We start from the raw sequence: 24,554 nt of genomic DNA on the forward strand, positions 1-24,554 counted from the left end.
AGTTTTAAACTCGTTCTCTCAATAAGGAACTTAAGGAAACCAGCCCCCGCCTCATTAAAATATTTATACCAATCCTCCAGTTGTATATCACCCTTCTGGGGACTGACCTCCCACCTCAGGCTCCTGGGGACCATATTATGTTTAACATAGGTCTCCAGGTAGGCAATATCCCATTGGGTATGTGTTTCAGTCACGGTTAAATTCTTTAACCTCATAAATAGACCTCCCAGGTCACCCTCTTCCTCTTTATAAATTTCAAACACACCCTCAGTGTTGACCACCCTTGTGGCTCTATAGTCAAATACATCCATTTGACAGTGAGCGTAAAATATATATATATATATATATATATATATATATATATATATATATATATATATATATAATGTAAATAGTGATATAACCTAACAAAAAACGTAAATGATAAGCGACAAAGCAGCAATAAGTGGGTATCAAAAAATGCAATAAATAATAAGGAAAAAATTGCGCTAAATAAAACCAACACAGAAAAGCAGCAGTTCAATAAGGTGCGATACACACATAGGTAAGAACAATAATTAAAGTGAAACTGCGCTGAGGATGATGTTGTGATAAACAAGCCTATCACACAGAATAATGATGAATGTATATATCTCATTTTGATTCCAACACACCAGGTGTAATTACGATATATAAATGAATAAAAAATAGTCCATAGGTTTGCAAAACATTAATGAAATCTTGTGTCTATGGGAATGTTTGATCATTCTTCCAGAGGCGCATTTTTGAGGTCAGGCACTGATGTGGACGAGAAGGCCTGGCTCGCAGTCTCCGCTCTAATTCAACCCAAAGGGGTTGAGGTCAGGACAGTCAAGTTCATCCACCCCAAACTCGCTCATCCATGTCTTTATGGATTTTGTTTGTACACTGGTGCACAGTCAAGTTGGAACAGGGAGGGGCCACCCCTAAACTTTTGCCACAAATTTGGGAGCATGAAATTGTCCAAAATATCTTGGTATGCTGACACCCTAAGAGTTCCCTTCACTGGAAATAGGGGGCCAAGCCCAACCCCTGAAAAACAACCCCACACCATAATCCCCCCTCCACCAAATGATTTGGACCAGTGCACAAAGCAAGGTCCATAAAGACATGGATGAACGAGTTTGGGGTGGAAGAACTTGACTGGCCTGCACAGAGTCCTGACTTCACCCAATAAAACACCTTTCTCATGAATTAGACTGCAAGCCAGGCCTTCTCATCCACATCAGGGCCTGACCTCACAAATGCGCTTCTGGAAGAATGGTCAAACATTCCCATTGACGCACTCCTAAACCTTGTAGACAGCCTTCCCAGAAGAGTTGAAGCTGTTATAGCTGCAAAGGGTGGGCCAACTCAATATTGAACCCTACAGCCTAAGACTAGGATACCATTAAAGTGTGAATGCAGGTGTCCCAATACTTTTGGTAATATGATATACATATACATATATGCACACACAGTATCTCATAAAAGTGAGTACACCCCTCACATTTTTGTAAATATTTTATTACATCTCTTCATGTGACAACAATAAAGAAATTGCACTTTGCTACAATGTAAAGTAGTAAGTGTACAGCTTGTTTAACAGTGTAAATTTTCTGTCCCCCCAAAATAACTCAACACTCAGCCATTAATGTCTAAACTGCTGGCAACAAAAGTGAAAACACCCCTAAGTGAATATGTCCAAATTGGGCCCAAAGTGTCAATATTTTGTGTGGCCACCATTATTTTCCAGCACTGCCTTAACCTTCTTGGGCATGGAGTTCACCAGAGCTTCACAGGTTGCCATTGGAGTCCTTTTCCACTCCTCCATGATGACATCATGGAGCTGGTGGATGTTAGATACCTTGCACTCCTCCACCTTCTGTTTGAGGATGCCCCACAAATGCTCAATAGGGTTTAATTATGGAGACATGCTTGGTCAGTTCATAACTTTTACTTTCAGCTTCTTTAGCAAGGCAGTGGTCATCTTGGAGGTGTGTTTGGGGTCGTTATTATGTTGGAATACTGCCCTGCGGCCCAGTCTCTGAAGCGAGGGGAACATGCTCTGCTTCAGTATGTCACAGTACATGTTGGCATTCATGGCTCCCTCAAGGAACTGTAGCTCCCCCGTGCCGGTAGCACTCATGCAGCTCCAGATCACGACAGTTCCACCACCATGCTTGACTGTAGGCACGACACACTTGTCTTTGTACTCCTCACCTGGTTGCCGCCACACACGCTTGACACTGTCTGAACCAAATAAGTTTATCTTGGTCTCTTTAGACCACAGGACATGGTTTCAGTAATCTGCTTGTCTCCAGCAAACAGTTTGCGGGCTTTCTTGTGCATCATCTTTAGAAGAGGCTTCCTTCTGGGACGACAGCCATGCGGACCAATTTAATGCAGTGTGCGGCATATGGTCTGAGCACTGACAGCCTGACACACCCCCCCCACCTCTTCATCCTCTGCAGAAAAGCTGGCAGCACTCATACGTCTATTTCCCAAAGACATCCTCTGGATATGACTTCTTGGGTCGACTATAGCGAGGTCTGTTTTGAGTGGAACCTGTCCTGTTATACCGCTGTATGGACTTGGCCACTGTGCTGCAGCTCAGTTTCAGGGTCTTGGCAATCTTCTTATAGCCTGGGCCATCTTTATGTAGAGCAACAATTCTTTTTTTCAGATCCTTGGAGAGTTCTTTGCCATGAGGTGCCATGTTGAACTTCCAATGACCAATATGAGAGAGTGAAAGTGATAACACCAAATTTAATGCACCTGCTCCCCATTCACACCTGAGAACTTGTAACACTAACGAGTCACATGACACCGGGGAGGGAAAATGGCTGATTGGGCCCAATTTGGACGATTTCACTTAGGGGTGTACTCACTTGTGTTGCCAGTGGTTTAGACATTAATGGCTGTGTGTTGAGTTATTTGGAGAGGACAGCAAATGTACACTGTTATACAAGCTGTACACTCACTACTTTACATTGTAGCAAAGTGTAATTTCTTCAGTGTTGTCACATGAAAAGATATAATAAAATATTTCCAAAAATGTGAGGGGTGTACTCCTCACTTCTGTGAGATACTGTATATATATATATATATATATATATATATATATATACTGTATATATACCGCATTGGATATTTGGGAATATCACCGTTAAAGGGACTTTTTTGTACAGAATATTGATATGCTATTTTGTTTCCCTTTTTTGTTTTGCTTTAATTTTTGTTATTTAAAGAGGAAGTTTGCTCCCTCCAGATATTTTTTAAGCCCCTCTTATCTGTTATGCAGTGCTGTCCTGGTTTCACATGCTCACCTGTCCTTGTAAAGTGTGACAGCCCAGATTTTACATCGTCATCCTCAGTGATCATGAGCCAGCTGCCTCTTTTGGATTCAGGCAGCCAGCCCACAATGAAGTGTGCTGCTGTATGCCCTACTCTTGCAGCTTCCTTCAACATAGCTATCCCAGTACACTGCAAAATTAGGGATAAGTTATTCCTGCCTAGATCAGTGGCCAGAAAAAAAAATTAAAAATTGTAAATAAAGAGCAAATAAAAATCACTGATTTAGTTCGGGGGCGGGGGGAGTGGAGTGAGGTTGTATTATGACTCAGGTTAGTTATTAATAATGCTGCTGCTTACCTGCAGGAGCTGAGCTCGTACATGGGCCTCCACTAGATGGCTCTTGCGCAGATTAGCCACTCTCCACATGAGACACAGTTTTCCATCTCTTTGAGCAATCACTGCATTTTTTGTGAACACAAGAGTTTCATTTCTCTTTTTGGGTTTAGCAATTTTTGCCATGATGGCTCCAATAATGAAGGCATCGATAATGCAGCCCACAATGCACTGCAGCACCACAGTCAACACCGCTAATGGGCACTCTTCTGTCACACTTCTGAATCCATATCCAATGGAAGTTTGTGTTTCTAAGGAGAACAAGAAGGCGGCCATGAAGCTGGTGACTTGTAAGAAACAGGGAGGAGGTGGGGTCGCTTCTGAGCCAGGCTCAGGTGGGGGTGCTAAGTCCCCATGCAATGAGGCAATAAGCCAGAAAGAGAAACCAAAAATAAGCCAGGAAACCACAAAAGTAAAGGAAAATATAAGGAACATCCACCTCCAACGTATGTCTACACATGTGGTGAAAAGGTCAGTCAGGTAGCGTTGGCTCTTTTCACTGAGGTTAATAAATTCTACATTGCAGTGACCGTCTTTTTGTACAAAGCGGGTACGCTGACGAATAGGCTTTGTGTGTACCTTCCCATTGCGATAGGCAGTTGGCTTCATACCCTGTGTCAGCTCTGATTCCTCTTCCTCTCTGAGTGGGTCTGGAATATCTGTGCTAAAGCGACGGATGGCGCGCGCCACCCCCATGGCCAGGGCACCACGGGGAAGGATGGTGGTGCTACCCATCCTAAGTTTTGGAGACAGCAAGTTTGGTGAGAAATTCAGGTTCTCAAAAGCTTTAAAGGCACAAAAAGTTCATGATGCAAAGCTTTCAACCAGTCCTAAAACAAAAGAAACAATAGTTAATGTTTGTGAAGGATATAAAGTTGCATTTATTTTGAAGGCAAACTAGGCACATACCTAAAGTGTCTGTGTTTGTTTGGCAGTGTAAAAACAATCTGGTGTTAATGATACACCCCCAATGTATTGCACTGATATATATTCAGATATAAGCAACCTTCATGGCCAGCATCCCCATTGCCAATGTTTTCTGGAAACAACAGCATACTGTCCAAATACATTCAGTCCAACCAGTAGACTTTTCCTCCAAGACCTTTCAGCCAGAGGAGTCAGATGAGATCTGAATGCCCCCCTGGGAAAGATTAATTGCAAGTTAAATATAGCAAAGAACTCAAATCGTTCTACATATCATTCTTCACAAATGCAAATATAGCAGCCTACTTGCAGTTTCTGAAATTTTGTAAAGGAATCATAAAATAGGCTTTTTGTATTATTTGTAACATCCTTTTTCTTTGAGTACATTATGGCACACAGGATAGTATTCTGAAACACTGGGGTATACTGCCACCGTCAGGAGAATTTAACAGTGGCAAGCAAAGCTGTAAAGACAGCCCAGTATAACCCCTCCCGCTATCAAGCAATGATAGCAGCAGATCATAAGAACTAATGAGAGGGACCTGTGTCTCTCTAACAAAAGACACAAATTCTATTTCCTTTATAGGACACAGGATAGTATTTAGACACACTGGAACCTCCAAAAGCAGTCTAACTGAGAATTTGGCAACATAAAATGAGAGGAAGCATCCACCCTGGTAAAATGTAACAAACAAGATCAGTTGGCAGCCTAGTGGAGTGCACTACACATTGAAAGGGGAAAGCTTGTCTTTGAGGTCATAAACCTTAATGATGTGAGCTGTCATATCCACCTAGCGATAATAAAATGAGAAGTAAGCTATCCTCTATGGGGATAAACAGAGAGTTGGGCTGTCAAAAGTAACCTGAAGCTGGGAGATAGCCTCAAACAGCGCGTACCACTCCCTGACATTGATGGGAAATCTACTTAGAATGTTTAGCAGCAGGACAGAGAGATGGTAGAACAATGTCCTGGTTAAGGTAAAAGGAAGAAATCACTGTGGGAAGAAAAGAGGTCCTGGGCCTCAAAACAACCTTGTGTTTGTGATGCAAAAGAGGGGGTTCCTTACAGCTCAATGCTGCCAACTCAGTAACTTGCCTTGCAGAAGCTATGACAATGAGAAAGGCAACCTTACAAGTTAGCATAGACAGGAGAATATTCCTAACCGTTTCAACTAATGGTCTTTGAAGCTCTGATGGAACCAAGTTGAGACCCCACTGAATCACTGGGGAACACACAGGAGGAACAGTGTGGGTAATACCCTGTATGAAGGCCTTCACAAAGGAATGGGAGGCAACCGGTCTCTGAAACAGAACCACCAAAGCTGAGATTTAACCCTTCATGGAACCCAAGGCCAAACATTGCTCCAGAGCAGGCCGGAGAAAAGACAGGAGTTGTCCCATGGAGAACTTCCTGAGATTCAATTTTCTTGTCTCACACCAAGAGAAATATCCTTTCCAAGTGTAAGGTAGACTATGTGAGAAGTCAATTTCTGAGCTTTCAAGAGCATAGAGAGGACCGAATCTGATATGGCCATGTACCTCAGGACCTGGGTTTAAACAGTCAAGCAGTTAAAGCCAACAACTTTAAAAAGAGGGTGCCAAACTGGCCCATGGGACAGAAGATCCAGACAGTCGGAGAGAAGCCATGAAAAGTCTGCCATGAATCTGATGGGTCTGATTAGCACATCCTCCTTGGCCAGCGGGAAGCTGTGGGAATCACCAAAATGTGCCCATCTCGATCCTGCGTAGGACATAAATCATGCTGAACTGATCTTACTGAGTCACCAGAGCATCCACTGTGAAGGCTAGAGAATCCCTGGATCTGAAGGCAAACCTGCTGAGTTTTTGTTGTACCTGGTAGCCAGGAGGTCCAAGTCTGGGTCCCCCACCTGCGACAAAGTCCTTGGAACACCTCAAGAGGAAGAGGCCATGTATCAGAGTCCAGACACTGACAAATGAAGAAGTTCATCTGCCAGTTTTTCACACCTTGAATGTCCATGGCCGCATGGCGGTCAGGGCTGGAAGTAAAATTCTGCCAGAGCCAAAATCACATCCAAATCAGATCAGAGCCAAAATCAGATCTGCTTCTCTTTAACCCACGAAAGTTCTGGTGTCCCGCTGATGGCATTTTCTGACTGAATCCTGTTTTGATTGCCTCACAGATGAGGGGTCCAGCATTGAAGGGATAACCAAATCACCCCAAGTTCCAGAATATTGTTTGGCAGACAAGCTTTTTCTGGTGACCATGTCACTTGTACTGAGAGGATTTCTCAGCCTATGATCAGTCATGGTATAGGTGTAGGTGAACTCCTCTAGGGATGCTCACAATAACACTGAAAAGCAGGAAGGGTTAATACCACCTTTTCCTATCACTGAAGGCAGAAGGGAGCCCAGAATAAAATGTTTCACAGAATTGTGGTGCAGGTGAGAAGAAGGCAGGAAATGCTGAGCCAGGTTTCCGCACAGGTCTGAAATTAAAACACGCTTGCTCTTGGGCAAAATCTTATACCTTTTACTTCCGACTTCAAGGTGGTCTATGAATACAACTTTAGTTGTGTAGATGTGACAAATATCTGCACATTTAGAATAAAAATCGCTATATTTTTTTGAATATGGCCTGGTGGCCATAATGTGTTTTTGTTCCACACATAAATCAATCAGGAAAAAAAATGCAATATGGCCACTCAGTGGTGCTGATGCCATAGGAACTATATATATTAGAGAAAATACAGCAATTTCCATTCTAAATGTATGTATGTTCATCGCATTGCATACTAATGTATTATACATAGACCCCCTAATGTATATTGGTATCTCAGATCAGTTAACATTAGTTTGATATCAGTTTATGCTTTGCTTTTATTCCTGCATACATTGTACAGTGTGAATGCATAGTGAATACATGGTATGTGACACATGCGGCTCACTAATGGTGAAAAACTACAGCCTCAGTAAAGATGAAATGATAATGACGTCACCACCCACCTAATGCGTATAGCCCAATCAGCTTTCTCAAAGGCAACGAGCAATTATCTCTCTAGCTCTGAGCCCTGGGTGGGGACCTCTGTTCATTTTAAAATACACAGGACCAGTGGGTCGGACCCAAAAAAGCCTGTCAAAATGAGCTCTCTAGCTCCGAGCTCCCTGGGTGTGGACCCCTGTTCCTTTTATAATGCACAGAACCAGTGGGTCGGACCCAACAAAACCCACCAAAATGAAAACCCGAAAAAAATATTTTTCAAAGCAGCCACCACAAAGAGTGCAATCACCACACTAATAAAAAGCATATATCTAGAATGATAAGTGAAGCACTCTGTAATGAAATACTCTCCCTAAATTATATATGATCTCTATGATTAAATCCTCTCCCTAAAACCACTATTTTATTTAAAAAATTGTAAAAATACCCACACGGCAGAAAGAGTAAAAGGGCTTTTTCATTATGCAAAAAAACCTCAGAAAAATGGCATCCTAGCTCCACCCTATGTAATGTTGTTACTGCCCACCTGACACGTATCGCCCAATTGGCTTTCCCAAAGGCTGAGAAATGCATCTCTCAAGCTCCAAGCTCCCTGGGTGTGGACCCACGTTGCTTTTATAATATACAGAACCAGTGGGTCGAACCCAACAAAGCCTGCCAAAATGAAAACCTAAAAACACAGACCCACTGGTTCTGTGTATTTTAAAAGGAACAGGGTCCACACTGAGCTCAGCCTTTGAGAAAGCCAATTGGGCAATACGCGTCCACTGAGTGGTGATGTCATTATGTAGGGTGGAGCTAGGATGCCATCTTGCTGAGGTTTTTTTGTATAGTGAAGAAGTCCTTTTTAACCTTTCTGCCATGTGAGTGTATTTTTGCAAATGTTTTAATAAAATAGTGGTTTGCGATCTGCGCTATCTTGCCCTTTCTTTTCTATGACATCTATATTGGAGAGACTGATGGCCATTATGAAGAGTGGTCATGAATGAAAGTTGTGATACATCTTTATACTAAAATGGCCAGTTTGACCTCCTGTTCTTAGTGGGGTCCATCAAACCAGGTAAGAGGACACCCAGAGAGGAGCTTTGGTGGTAGGCATATCAGTGCTATTTCCATTGGGGGACAAAGTGTGAATTCCTTATGCACATGGAAGAAATTTGTTGCACTTTATGAAGATTGTTGTCACATGAAGATTGGATGGTGTATGGGACTGTATGATTGTTTTGGACAATTTGCTAATTTTTTCTTTGGGATGTATATTTTAATATCTGCTATATTATACTGATTCACGTTGTTTATTTGCTTTCTGATGTCTTTTCTATATTAAACATATAAGATACATATTGGGGGTTATTTACGAAAGGCAAGTCCACTTTGCACTGCAAGTGCACTTGGAAGTGCAGTCGCTCTAAGGGGTAGATCTGAAATGAGTGGAAGCTCTGCTGATTTTATCATCTAATCATGTGCAAGCTAAAATGCTGGTTTTTATTTTCCTTGCATGTCCCCCTCGGATCTACAGTGACTGCACTTGCAGTGCAAAGTGGATTTTCCTTTAGTAAATAGCCCCCTGTGTTTTGTTTAGATTGTATAATTTAGGGAGATGATTTAATTACAGAACACTTCACTTCTCATTCTAGACATATAAAAATTGTGATATACTCTAACATTAGTGGTCAGTATAGACATAACTCCTTACAATGGTGGCATTGGGATATTACCCCCTGATATTAGTGCTCAAGTAACCCCTGGCAATCTCAGGAGGAACCCTGGGGCTCCATAGAACCCTGGTTGAGAAAGGCTGTTATTGCATTTGTTATTTGAAGAGCTTATATAAAGAAAAAGTAGCATAGGTTTTACCAGACATTTTGTTGCATGATAGTTCTTCGTTATTAGTGATGGGCTCGGCATGTCACCTGTATGGGATACATAGGAAGCTGTCACCTGTAGGGGCCAATCATCTGTAGCCAGGGCATTCCCTACCCCACAGCCCCGTGTATACAAACCCCAGCCACAGATTATTGGGCCATACAGATAACCACTTCCTGGTGGGCTCTAACATGTGGGTTTGGATCCTAGTCTGAACACGCCTGAACTCATCACTGATCATGATTCACATAACTGGGTGCATGGTAGGGATGTGTCCCTTCCCTACCTATTTTGTGCTAAAGGTGTCCTTCTTTCTTATCTCAGAATGTTGGGAAGTAAGTAAACATGTCAAAGTTTAAAGTTAGTTGGCATTATTAATTATGTGAAGGAAATTGTTATGTAACTGCTCAGTGTCCCTTGATCTATGTGGGTCAAGTCCTTCTCATGGCTCTGGCCCTCGTGACTGTTTGCAGACCTCTCTCTCACACACATACACTTATACTCTCTCTCCGAACAAGAGCTGCTTATGTTTCCATATAAAGCAGATGTGAAGCTTAGTGGCAGCAGACTCGGAATTTCATGACAATGTCATATCTAATCTCAGGCAAAGGTATCCAATTTGCATGTAAGGTCAATGATGCAGCAAGAAAAAAATCTATGCTGTGTTTCCCTTATTGACAGCACTGACAGTCAGCAGTCTATCACATTCAGTGATGTAACATCAACATCTACAGATTTCCCCTAATTACATTTATCTAAAAATAATTTATTGTCCAGCTTTGATAGCTACTGTTCAGCTGGTATGCCACAGTGTGAAATGCTCATATTGTTTTATTGTATATGACAGTTTTTATTTTTGATATCCATCTTTACTAAACACTATACTATAAGACTATTTACTATACATCTTTACTATAAAATGAGCAGTTAAAATTTTGATTTTAGACTACTTGCCTAAGGAATGTTTTTGGCTTATTCAGCAATGTAAAGAATTAACTGCAATATCCATTAGCAACCATTTAGAAATAATCACTGATTCCCCTACAATTGACTAAAATTTGATTGGTTGCTGTACCTTACTGTACTTCTCACAGTAGCAGTACTCCTTGCATGAAATAAAACCAATTTGTATATTTTTTGGTTTCAGCTAAGGCTCCATTACACTTATAGGATTCCACAGTTGCTGACTTTGGAGTGCAAATTTGGTGCAACTTTGGATGGGTGACTTTGGCTTTGACCAGTGATAATGGATAATGGACAACTGTTGCACAACTGTTGCATTGTATAACATTCGGGTATGACTTTCAGGCAACTTTTGAGGGTCAACATTGAAGTCTATGGCCCTCAAGTTGCATGAAAATCAGACCAAAGTAGAGCATTAACTACTTTGAAGTTGCTGTACCTTTATGTCGCACATACTGTATACACTCACTGGCCACTTTATTAGGTACACCTTGCTAGTACCAGGTTGGACTCCCTTTTGCCTTCAGAACTGCCTTAAATTTTCATGGCATAGATTCAACAAGGTGTTGGAAACATTCCTCAGAGATTTTGGTCCATAGTGACATGATAGCATCACGCAATTCCTGCAGATTTGTCAGCTGCACATCCGTGATGCAAATTTCCAGTTCCACCACATCCCAAAGGTGTTCTAATGGATTGAGATCTGGTGATTGTGGAGGCCATTGGAGTACAGTAAACTCATTGTCATGTTCAAGAAACCAGTGGTGAGATGGTTCGAGCTTTGTGACATGGTGCATTATCCTGCTGGAAGTAGCCATCAGAAGATGGATAAACTGTAGTTATAAAGGGGTGGACATGGTCAGCAACAATACTCAGGTAGGCTGTGGCATTTAAATGATGCTCAATTGGTACTAAGGGGCCCAAAGTGTGGCAAAAAAAACAACCCCAAAACACAACACTACGCCACCACCAGGCGGAACTGTTTATACAAGGCAGGATGTTGTTTATGCCAAATTCTGATCCTACCATCTGAATGTTGCAGCTGAAATTGAGACTCATCAGACCAGGCAACATTTTTCTAATCATCTATTGCCCAATTTTGGTGAGAATGTGTGAATTGTAGCCTCAGTTTCCTGTTCTTAGCTGACAGGAGTGGCACGGTTCAAGGTTCAATGTGTTGTGCGTTCAGAGATGGTATTCTGCATACCTTGGTTGTAAGGAGTGTTTTTTTGAGTTCCGGTTGCCTTTCTATCATCTCAAACTCAAGTCTGCCCATTCTTCTCTGACCTCTGACATCAACAAGGAATTTTTGTCCACACAACTATATTTATTTATTTTTAAGCACCCTATAATTAAGAAAGCTGCCATTTTAAAAATAAAATATTGTTTTTAATGTAAATACTTTTTCAATGTTTGTTGTAGCTCATCGCTTTTAAACTCGTGCACCATTAAAGGAGAAGTACAGCCAAAGCTCTTTTGGCTCTACTTCTCCTGTGGTTCACAGGAGTGAAGTCCGTTCTGCACTCCTGTGACCCATTTTCAGCAGACAGAAGCCTGCTGGCTGGGGTAGGATTGCGACCATGCTACATCTACCTAGATGGTATATAAAAAAAAAAAAAATGTTGCATGTCATCTCTCAGGGCAAGTTTTCTGAAGCTAAAAGCAGTAGATCATGCTTGTATAATGTGCTTTGGCACAGCTGCTTGAAGCAGCAAAGTATTTGGCAGACAACATTGTTACCCTATAACAGGAAATGCCTAAAAAACGTACCGTCATGGCAGGATTATTGGATCTGATTTTCATAAAAGCTGGTGATGTGTAACATGTTGCTAACACCTCAATCCTCACCCCCTGTAACAGGCGGGGGGTTCCTCTCTCCCTCAGCCGCTATCACATTTAAAATCAGCTCAGGAATCTGTTAATGAATAAACTACAAGTATTGTCTGCCACTGTGGCAGATGGACTTGTAGTTCTCAATGCGCTGATCAGCATACTTGTAGTCCATTGACACTTCCTGCAGCTCAATAACTGAAAGCCCATATAGAAGTATAGGCAGGGAGCAGCAGCCTGACATTGCAACCCACTGATCCCAAGCAGTATACTTTGCAGGCACTTCTGTGCAAAAATAATAAATGCACATTTTTTTACCTACAGTTTATTTATTTTTTCCTAAATGAGAACTTTCTACAGAAAAACACAGCTCTGTTCTATAGTGTGAACCTGCCCGCCCTCTCAGAGACTACCTCAGCTTTGCGTTACCTTCACACTGTGCATGTTTGTTGGAATAGTGTACTATGTAATTATAGACCACTCTTTCTGGGTCCACACACCTACAACAGAACCACTAGCAAAGCATGGCAACAGGAGTCTTTTTCTTTTACGTGTTGTTTTTAGGTGAGTAGACAGGGTGGAAAATCTGTCTTTTTCAGCCTCAGTCTACCTTGTCAACATGATACAAGAAAATATACTGGTTACAACTTTTACTGTTATAAAGTCTCTGTTGTGGTTTGAAAAATCACCAGGAAATGGTTTTAGAGGTGTTATCTGCACACTTTCTCCTTGAAATCTTGTAGTTTAGTCTGTAAAAACCATCAGTGATAATTCCAGTTTACTGTCCTTCAGACTTTAGGGGGGTCCAGACTAGGGCCAGTGGGAGTAGAACATGTCCTGGTGTCCAGTGGGGGTAAACAGTGAGCCACCTTTGATGTCAATGGGAGGAATATGGTGTCAGTTGGAGGAATAGTGCCTTATCATTGGTGTCAATGGGAGTTATTTTACCCCATCGTTGGTAAAAATAGAAGAAATAGTGCCCCATCGTTGGTGTCAGTGGGAAGAATTGTGTCCCATCAGTGGTATCAATAGAAAGAAAAGTGGCCCATCATTGGTATCAGTGGGAGGAATAGTGCCTCATTGTTGATATCAATGGAAGGAATAGTGCCCCATCATTGGTGTCAGTGGGAGGAATAATGCCTCATTGTTGATATTAATGGAAGGAATAGTGCCCCATCATTGGTGTCAGTGAATGGAATAGTGCTCCAGGGGCCGGATAGAGGCAAGCAAAGGCCCACATTCAGCCCGCGGGCTGCAGTTTAGAGACAGCTGAACTAAACAGACAACATGGCTTGCAGTCAGTGGCCATTTTAAGAAATGGGCATGATGGTGCACTATGTAGTAACATGCTCATGGCCACCCTTAATTCTCTCCTTCATCCCTCATTTTCAGAACATATCAGCCCTATTGTTTGTATTTGTGTAACTCCCCTTCCTTACTAAAGAGTATAGCAAACTCCCTACCTTCCCCATCTATTGTCTCTACTACTATCATACCCTGCCTAGTTGTCAACTAACAAGACTCCCACCTCTGCCACCTTCCATGAATGCTGCAGTAAAACATATCCATCTCTCTCACCACCATCTGCGCCCTTCTCTGCCAATCTCTGAACTGGCTTCTAGGACACCTGAAAATAAAATTGATATTAAAAGAGAAGTGCGGGATATGAAAAAGACAAACACCCATACTCACCTAGGTGGATGCGGCATTGGTAAGATGCTGCATCTGTCCCTTGACGCCTCCACACCGAGAACTGAGTGATCAAACTCCATCGATCACTCAGTTCTCAGTCTTCAGTGAAAGTAGGAAACAGAGGGGTGCCAGACTAAGTGCACTGTTTAAAAATCAATGATTTAATAAAAAACGACAAATGGCAATTTTTACGAGATAGCTGGATAATACTGGTGCAATATATGTAAGAGCGAAAACGTCCGTCTCAGAGCCTCTCCAGACCGTCATAATGCCATGGCAGCCTTGGGAACAAGCTGTATTCTTTGGTAGAAGCAAGAAGCGGCCGATCGCCCTCGTAACCAGCGTGGAACAAAAGGTGGGACCAGGCTGGACATGATGTCACACGTTGGGCGTGTTGGACGTGCTGACATGGATTGGGCGATAATGCGTTTCGAAACAACAGCTTCTTTTTTGGACCAGGGGAGACGACCCGTTCCTTCTCTGCTGCAGTTTTACTTTCACTCACAAGCTGCCACAACCCCCCCACCACCACCACCACCACCACGACCACCACCACGACCATGTAACTGGACAGTGAAAGTTGAAGCTGCACAATGATCCACTCATCTGTCTCTTTTCTCTTGTTAGCATGTTCCTTGCACTGCACCAAAACTCATTAGCTCACTGTGTTGCTTCTCCTTCCCCCTCCCTAAGCTCTGCTGTACAGTAGACTGTAAGATGTATGGTAAAACCAAACAAATTCAGGTAGTTACACTGCTTGCAATAAAAAATACATGTAATTATATAATAGTTATTATTGTGCTACGTTAACAATTTAATAACCGCAAAGCAGGGAAATAAAATCCATCACTTCCCTTAGTAAAAGCACCACACACAGTACACACAAACACTGGCTAGGCACACATTTAACTCTTTGATGGCCTAGATTTTTAACCCCTTCCCAACCAGTATCAATAGCACAGTGACAGTGCATATTTTTAGCAGTGATTACTGTATTAGTGTCACTGGTTCCCACAAAAGTCAAAACTGTCAGTTAGTGTCCGACTGTCCATCTCAATATTGCAGTTGCTACAAGTCACTGATCGCTGCAATTACTAGTATACAAAAAATAAATAAATAAATAAAAATTCCAACATGTATACCATAGTTTGTAGATGTTATACCTTTTGCACAAACCAATCAATACGCTTATTGTGATACCAAAAACATGTAGCAGAATACATATTGGCCTAAATTTAAGAAGTTCAATTTATTTCATTATTTTTTTGGATATGTTTCATAGCAGAAAGTAAAAAATATTGTTTTTGTTTCTTTTCCCAAAACTGGTGGTCTGAAAATCGTCTGAAAGCGTTGGTTTGGCAGAAATTGTTCGACCTTCCGCCCATGTGTATAGTTGTTGAATGGGCATGCTGGAAAACCAGCATCCGACCAGCATCCAATCAGTGCTGGCAGCCAATGACTGTGACAGCTGATCAGTGTGTTCTGGCAAAGGGGGGGGGGCAGAGTACTAACAAAAATAAAGAGATTGACCCCTTTAACACCTTGCCGACCAGGTTGGCTCCCCTGCGTGAATCGCTCTAGCTGTGCAGCGGCTGCTTTAAGGGCAATAGGGGGTGCGCGCGCACCCACAGCATGAAGCTGGAGCCGATAAACGTGGCCGGCAGCCACGTTGTCTGCCGGTGACCCACGATCACTCCTCAGAGAGTCAGAACGGGGATCTGTCAATGTAAACAGACAGATCCCTGTTCTGTCAGGGAAGTAGAGAGAGATATGCTGTAACTAGTGATCACGAACAGCGATCTCTCTCTACTCCCAGGCAGTCCCCTCCCCCCCACAGTTAGAAAGCACCTCCCTAGGGAACACTTAACCCCTTGATCGCCCCTTAGTGTTAACCCCTTTCCTGCCAGTGACATTTATGCAGTAATCAGTGGCTATTTTTAGCTCTGATCGCTGTATAAATGTCACTGGTCCCAAAAAATTTCCAAAATGTCCGATCTGTCCGCCGCAATTTTGCAATCCCACTAAAAGTCGCTGATCACCGCCATTACTAGTAAAAATAAAATTAATAATAAAAATGAAAAAAATATATCCCCTATTATGAAGACGCTATAACTTTTGCGCAAAGCAATCAATTACACTTATTGCGATTTTGTTTACCAAAAATATGTAGAAGAATACATATTGGCCTAAACTGATGAAGAAATTAGTTTGTTTTTTTGAGGGGGGGATTTTTATTATAGCAAAAAGTAAAAAATATTGTTTTTTTTCAAAGATGTCGCTCTTTTTTTGTTTATAGCGAAAAAAACTAAAACCACAGAGGTGATCAAATACCACCAAAAGAAAGCTCTATTTGTGGAAAAAAAAAAGGACGTCAATTTTGTTTGGGTACAGTGCCGCGCAATTATCAGTTAAAGCGACACAGTGCCGTATAGCAAAAAATGGTCTGGTCAGGAAGTGGGTAAATCCTTCCGGGGCTGAAGTGGTTAATGAAAACATGAGGTCTCTTATCTTTCCAGAGAGAAAGATGGCTGAGATTGAAGTTCATATACAGCCTTATGATCCAAGCTCTTTTACTTTCATGTCTCCTGTTGGACCTCATGTCTTGGAGGTCTTTGGAGAATGTTGTTCTGGGTACTTTGGTAAAATGTTCCTTAAGGTAAAAGGTTATCTAGGTTCCTTGCTGGTTATGCAAGTTTTGCTGTGTGCACAAATCAATCTCGGTGTCCTCAAATGCCCACCCTATCCAGTGGCGTGCAGACAGACTATGTGCACATACAACACCGCATAGCCCAATACTCAAAATCCTTTAGTCCCCGAAGCAGGACTAGTTTACTTTGCCTTGCACGCGACTACATAGCTTTCCCAAGCTTGTATATCCCAAACCTGTTGCTAGAAACAACACAATACAGTTGCAGAGTCAACAGTTCTAATAATTATGCGAAAGCCATTTCACATTCTCAAAAGGCACAATGACAAAAGTTACACGAAAGCAGCTACACTAGGAACAATTCCTGAACAAATATCCACATCAAGGATACCGACTGTGTTTTCAGGATGATTTTTTGCCTTAGATCTCAGTTAAAGAAGAGCTTTCTTAACATAAATGTGAATATCATTTCTAATAGCATATGTTTTTAGATTTCTGTAGATAAATATATCTGTGAACATGAATAAATAATATCCTAAACTTTAAGACAGACAGAACTAATTGTTGTCTGTGATTTGAGGGCAGGCAGGCAGGTGACAATTAGGCTGGCCATAAATTTAATTTTAAAAAATGTAATTTTCTAAAGGCTCATTAGATTTTCTAATTGTCACTGGAGTCAAATGTCTATTTTTGACCATAGTGATGAGAAAATGTGAAGGAGTAGGATAGAAATTTTTTCTTGTTTCTTATCTAAATAAACTAACAAAACAAAAGTCAAAACTCATGAATGTGATTTCTGTTTGAGAAAAATCATACATATATTATGTGTAACACCCTGATGTTTAGGCAGGGTTGCTATTACATTTATTTGCCAAGTGATAGTTGCCTTGGCCAATTGATAGGAGGTCAATTGATTTCACCCTAATTCTGGAGTTGCTGCACTTCTCTCTTCTGTTACTAGATGGCCGGGTATCTGGTGGCATTAGACAAGACAAGGGCATTGCAAGGACAGATTAGGAATGAATGGGGTTTCTCAGCCAATGGGCAGGGATTTTCTTGGGTCCCTTGGCCTGCTGGGAGAGTCTATTTATTTGGGTGGAGTCAGGCGATCAGGGTTCTGTGTCACCTGGATGGCTGTCTGGGTGGACGTGTGTCATATTACCCCTAAGGCCTATCCCGGGACATCTGGCTGCTAGGCTATCTGAGAGCCTATCCAGAAGTAGTGCAGGGTTGGGACTATGGGCTTGTAGTCCAACCAGAAGTAATGGTTCCAACGCCAGGGAACCTGTCGTGGTCGGAGGTAGAAGGGAAGCTGTCGCCACAAAGGCACCATCCATCTTGCTACCGGAGACCACAGTAAGTGAACTGAGGCTAGTACCACAGCAGACTTCTCGCCAACCGGGGATCGTGAAGAAGTGGGAAAGCATCAGCAAGTGCCAAGTCAGGGACCCAGCAGGAAGGCAGAGGTGACGCATGTGGAGTGCCAAGCCAGGGACATAACATGTCATCAGGGGTGAAGCTTGAGGAGTATCTGTGAGTGCCAAGCCAGGGACCCAGCAGTGAAGCGGAGGTGACACTTGAGGAAGATACTGAGTTCTACAGTGAAAGAGCTCGGGGGATCCATTGGCTAGTGGATCTGAAGTCTAGTGAGAGAGACTGGGAGCTTGTTGAGTGAGGACCCATAGTGAGTGAGCGTGGGGTAAAGAGAACTGTTCGTATTGCAGAAGTTGAATACCTTTACCGTTAGTAACAGCTACAAGATTGTTGCCATAGGAGACAGCGGTCCTACCTATACAGAAGTGGTATCCGGTTGGAGGCCTTCACCTGTATAGCTGTCTACCTAGTCTGCCAAGTAACATTGCATATACCTAAGGGTGTCCTGGCCCTAACCCTCTCCCTCTGTTTAAGAGACACGAAAATCTCTTTGCATTCAAAAAGTGTCTGGTGCCCCCCTTTTCATCTTGCATCACACCCACCATGCCTTGTAACCCACCCTACACTGAAGGATGTCAGCGGTCCTTAACTCTGGAGGTCACCATTGGTCTTCAGGGGCCCATGGGACTTTGCTACATATGCATGTGCTAGGCACAAAAGAAACTACAAATAATTGACTCAATTATTACCAGATTTAATGCTCTGCCGAACGATTTTTTAGAATTTTGAGTGAAAGTATAAACTAAATTCTACTGTTGTATGGCTCGCTTTAGATATGGATATCATTAGTAGGGATGAGCCAAACACCCCCCAGTTCTGTTCGCACCAGAACTTGCGAACAGACAAAGAATTTGTGCAGACATGCGAACACCGTTAAGTCTATGGGACATGAATGTGAAAAATCAAAAGTGCTCATTTTAAAGGCTTATATGCATGTAATTGCCATAAAAAGTGTTTGGGACCCGGTTACTGCCACAGGGAACATGTATCAGGGCAAAAAAAAGCTTTTAAATGGCCGTTTTTTCAGGATCAGTGAATTTAAGAATGCTTAAAGTGAAACAATAAAAATGAAATATTCCTTTAAATATCGTGCCTGGGGAGGTCCCCCTAGCCTGCCTGTAAAGTAGCACATTTTTCCCATGTTTACAATAGTACTGCAGCAAAATGACATTACTAATGGAAAAAAATGTCATTTAAAATTGCTCACGGCTGTAATGTATTGCCAGATCCCGGCAATATGCATAAAAAATCATGTAAAAAAACAGCGTGTCCCCCCCCCCCCAGTCCATACCAGGCCCTTCGGTCTGCTATGGATATTAACCACTTGAGCCCCGGACCATTATGCTGCCTAAGGACCAGAGGTCTTTTTCCAATTTGGCACTGCGTCGCTTTAACTGCTAATTGCGCGGTCATGCAATGCTGTACCCAAACGAAATTTGCGTCCTTTTCTTCCCACAAATAGAGCTTTCTTTTGATGGTATTTGATCACCTCTGCAGTTTTTATTTTTTGCGCTATAAACGGAAAAAGACCGAAAATTTTGAAAAAAAATGATATTTTCTACTTTTTGTTATAAAAAAAATCCAATAAACTCAATTTTAGTCATACATTTAGGCCAAAATGTATTCGGCCACATGTCTTTGGTAAAAAAAATGTCAATAAGCGTATATTTATTGGTTTGCGCAAAAGTTATAGCGTCTACAAACTAGGGTACATTTTCTGGAATTTACACAGCTTTTAGTTTATGACTGCCTATGTCATTTCTTGAGGTGCTAAAATGGCAGGGCAGTACAAAACCCCCCCAAATGACCCCATTTTGGAAAGTAGACACCCCAAGGAAATTGCTGATAGGCATGTTGAACCCATTGAATATTTATTTTTTTTGTCCCAAGTGATTGAATAATGACAAAAAAAAAAAAAAAAAAAAATATTTACAAAAAGTTGTCACTAAATGATATATTGCTCACACAGGCCATGGGCCTATGTGGAATTGCACCCCAAAATATATTCAGCTACTTCTCCTGAGTACGGGGATACCACATGTGTGGGACTTTTTGGGAGCCTAGCCGCGTATGGGACCCCGAAAACCAATCACCGCCTTCAGGATTTCTAAGGGTGTAACTTTTTGATTTCACTCTTCACTGCCTATCACAGTTTCGGAGGCCATGGAATGCCCAGGTGGCACAACCCCCCCCAAATGACCCCATTTTGGAAAGTAGACACCCCAAGCTATTTGCTGAGAGGCATATTGAGTCCATGGAATATTTTATATTTTGACACAAGTTGCGGGAAAGTGACACTTTTTTTTTTTTTTTTTTTTTTTTTGCACAAAGTTGTCACTAAATGATATATTGCTCACACAGGCCATGGGCCTATGTGGAATTGCACCCCAAAATACATTTAGCTGCTTCTCCTGAGTACGGGGATACCACATGTGTGAGACTTTTTGGGAGCCTACCCGCGTACGGGACCCCGAAAACCAATCACCGCCTTCAGCGTTTTTAAGGGCGTGAATTTTTGATTTTACTCTTCACTGCCTAACACCGTTTCGGAGGCCATGGAATGCCCAGGTGGCACAAAACCCCCCCAAATGACCCCATTTTGGAAAGTAGACACCCCAAGCTATTTGCTGAGAGGCATGGTGAGTATTTTGCAGCTCTCATTTGTTTTTGAAAATGAAGAAAGACAAGAAAAAACTTTTTTTTTTTTTCTTTTTTCAAATTTCAAAACTTTGTGACAAAAAGTGAGGTCTGCAAAATACTCACTATACCTCTCAGCAAATAGCTTGGGGTGTCTACTTTCCAAAATGGGGTCATTTGGGGGGGTTTTGTGCCACCTGGGCATTCCATGGCCTCCGAAACTGTGATAGGCAGTGAAGAGTGAAATCAAAAATTCACGCCCTTAGAAAGCCTGAAGGCGGTGCTTGGTTTTCGGGGTCCCGTACGCGGCTAGGCTCCCAAAAAGTCTCACACATGTGGTATCCCCGTACTCAGGAGAAGCAGCAGAATGTATTTTGGGGTGTAATTTCACATATTCCCATGGCATGTTTGAGCAATATATCATTTAGTGACAACTTTGTGCAAAAAAAAAAAAAAAAAAAAAAAAATTTGTCTCTTTCCCGCAACTTGTGTCGCAATATAAAATATTCCATGGACTCGACATGCCTCTCAGCAAATAGCTTGGGGTGTCTACTTTCCAAAATGGGGTCATTTGGGGGGGGTTTTGAACTGTCCTGGCATTTTATGCACAACATTTAGAAGCTTATGTCACACATCACCCACTCTTCTAACCACTTGAAGACAAAGCCCTTTCTGACACTTATTTTTTACATGAAAAAGTTTTTTTTTTTTGCAAGAAAATTACTTTGAACCCCCAAACATTATATATTTTTTTAAAGCAAATGCCCTACAGATTAAAATGGTGGGTGTTTCATTTTTTTTTTTCACACAGTATTTGCGCAGCGATTTTTCAAACGCATTTTTTGGGGAAAAAACACACTTTTTTAAATTTTAATGCACTAAAACACACTATATTGCCCAAATGTTTGATGAAATAAAAAAGATGATCTTAGACCGAGTACATGGATACCAAACATGACATGCTTTACAATTGCGCACAAACGTGCAGTGGCAACAAAATAAATACATTTTTAAAAGCCTTTAAAAGCCTTTACAGGTTACCACTTTAGATTTGCAGAGGAGGTCTACTGCAAAAATTACTGCCCTCGATCTGACCTTCGCGGCGATACCTCACATGCATGGTGCAATTGCTGTTTACGTTTGACGACAGACCGCCGCTTGCGTTCGCCTTAGCGCAAGAGCAGGGGGCGACAGGGGTGCTTTTTTTTTTTTTTTTTTTTTTCTTTATTATTTTTTTGCTTTTTTATCTTATTTTTAAACTGTTCCTTTCATTTTTTTTTTTTTAAATCATTTTTATTGTTATCTCGGGGAATGTAAATATCCCCTATGATAGCAATAGGTAGTGACAGGTACTCTTTTTTGAAAAAATTGGGGTCTATTAGACCCTAGATCTCTCCTCTGCCTTCAAAGCATCTGACCACACCAAGATCGGTGTGATAAAATGCTTCCCCAATTTCCCAATGGCGCTATTTACATCCGGCGAAATCTAAGTCATAAAATGCTCGTAGCTTCCGGTTTCTTAGGCCATAGAGATGTTTGGAGCCACTCTTGTCTCTGATCAGCTCTATGGTCAGCTGGCTGAATCACCGGCTGCATTCTCAGGTTCCCTGTTGAGACAGGAGAGCCAGAGAAAAACACGGAAGACGGTGGGGGGGGGGGGCATTCCCTCCCACGGCTTGTAAAGGCAGTCTAGAGGCTAATTAGCCGCTAGGATTGCTTTTACATGAAAGCCGACCGCTGGCTGAAAAGAATGATACCAAGATGATACCTAAACCTGCAGGCATCATTCTGGTATAACCACTCAAAATTGTGAATGGCGTACCTGAAGACAAAAAAATGGTTAACAATAAAGCACAGTAAACAGTAAAGTATAAATAATTACATACCTGAAAAACAAACATGATAAAACATAATAACAATAACAATAAAACACTGCAGAATAGAATACAGTAAAAAAAGAGCAGAACAATAGAGAGAGAGAATAGAGAGAAAGAACAATAAAACGACAACTATTTTTTTTTATTTTATATATATATATTTTTTTTTTACACTTTTTTTGTAACTAACTTTTATAACTGTAACCGGTTCCAGGTTCGGGTCTCTCAAAATGCGATGGCATCTTGGGAGACCCTGTGAAAGTGTGCCTAGTCTGTGCAATGCTGTACCCTACGCTAATACTCAACTAGTGAATGGTAGCGTTCAAAACATTCACCAATGCAAAGACCAGGATTGTCAGGACAGGAGGGACAATAATAGCGGGTGTCACGCCTATATTCGCGCTTGCTGCAGACACAACATCTTTTTGGGGGGGTTCGTTGGGTAGGGGTACTCGGGAGGACATAAAGAAAATGCCTCTCATGCAGCCGACTGCATTTGGTTGGGGATGTGAATGAGGGAAGTACGGGCGCTGCAGAAGTGGTGGGTTCCCAATTAGGATTGGCGAATGCAGCAGGAAGGGCACTATGGGCACGACGGGCCTGTGTTTGTCTTTTTGGTGGCAGCGGGACACTACTTGTGCTTGCCACCTCACCAGCTTGAACTGCACTTATGGGACTCGCCACGTCACCAAGTGTTACTGCAGCGCTGGTTTGACTACGACCGGGGTGTACTAGGCCGCTGGTGCTTGCCAGTTCAATAAAAAGCTTCCAAAAAAACTGTTAGCGATCGCAGGGATCAGGTCTGACTCTGCGAACGCTGCAGTTATGCGTTTAGTGTTTTGTAAGTGTCAGTGATCGATCGATACTGCACTTGGGTGGGCTGGACTGGGCCGGGCGGAGGGGCAAAACGCAGGTGCTAGCAGGTATCTGGGCTGATCCCGCTAACACTGCGTTTTTGGGAACCCTAAACTGCTGGGGACGCTAGTATAGATCTGATCAGATATTGATCCGTTCAGATACTATACCACTAAAGGAGGCGTATGCTGCGTGCGTGGGTGTTAGTGGTACTGGCGCTAACCTGACGCTGCCTGGGGCCGGTGCTTGCTAGTTCACCAAAATGCTACCAAAAAAACTGTTAGCGATCGCAGGGATCAGGCCTGACTCTGCGAACGCTGCAGTTATGCGTTTAGTGCCTTGTAAGTGACAGTGATCGATCGATACTGCACTTGGGTGGGCTGGGCCGGGCGGAGGGGCACAACGCAGGTGCTAGCAGGTATCTGGGCTGATCCCGCTAACACTGCGTTTTTGGGAACCCTAAACTGCTGGGGACGCTAGTATAGATCTGATCGGATCAGATATTGATCTGATCAGATACTATACCACTAAGGGAGGTGTACGGTGCGTGCGTGGGTGTTAGCGCTACTGGCGCTAACCTGACGCTGCCTGGTGCTTGCTTGCCAGTTCACCAAAATGCTACCAAAAAAACTGTTAGCGATCGTAGGGATCAGGCCTGACTCTGCGAACGCTGCAGTTATGCGTTTAGTGTTTTGTAAGTGACAGTGATCGATCGATACTGCACTTGGGTGGGCTGGGCGGAGGGGCAAAACGCAGGTGCTAGCGGGTATCTGGGCTGATCCCGCTAACACTGTGTTTTTGGGAACCCTAAACTGCTGGGGACGCCAGTATAGATCTGATCGGATCAGATATTGATCCGATCAGATACTATACCACTAAGGGAGGCGCATGCTGCGTGCGTGGGTGTTAGCGGTACTGGCGCTAATCTGACGCTGCCTGGGGCGACGCATATCACCGCCGGGCGATCAGGGGGCTAAACCTTTATTCGGTAATAAACGGCGGGTGCCCTGACACTATAAAAAATAAACAAACTAACCAGCGTCACCCGTAACGGTTATACGGTGATCAGTGGTGAAAGGGTTAACTAGGGGGCAATCAAGGGGTTAAAACATTTATTAGGTAGTATATGGGGGTCCCTGTCACTATAAAACGCTGACGGCGA

The 24,554-nt window shown here is 42.5% G+C and overlaps 1 protein-coding gene across 1 annotated transcript in view; it reads right to left on the reverse strand.

Annotated features, from left to right (window-relative positions):
- KCNJ14 (potassium inwardly rectifying channel subfamily J member 14) overlaps nt 1-24,554 on the reverse strand; it is a 92,542-nt gene that overhangs the window by 15,360 nt on the left and 52,628 nt on the right. The window contains exon 2 of the mRNA XM_073602768.1: nt 3,652-4,517. Coding sequence (XP_073458869.1) covers nt 3,652-4,422 — 771 coding nt within the window. The 5' untranslated portion in view covers nt 4,423-4,517. The remainder of the gene's footprint in view (nt 1-3,651; nt 4,518-24,554) is intronic.

The sequence above is a fragment of the Aquarana catesbeiana genome, linkage group LG10 (genome assembly GCF_042186555.1).
Source record: "Aquarana catesbeiana isolate 2022-GZ linkage group LG10, ASM4218655v1, whole genome shotgun sequence".
NCBI lineage: Eukaryota > Metazoa > Chordata > Amphibia > Anura > Ranidae > Aquarana > Aquarana catesbeiana.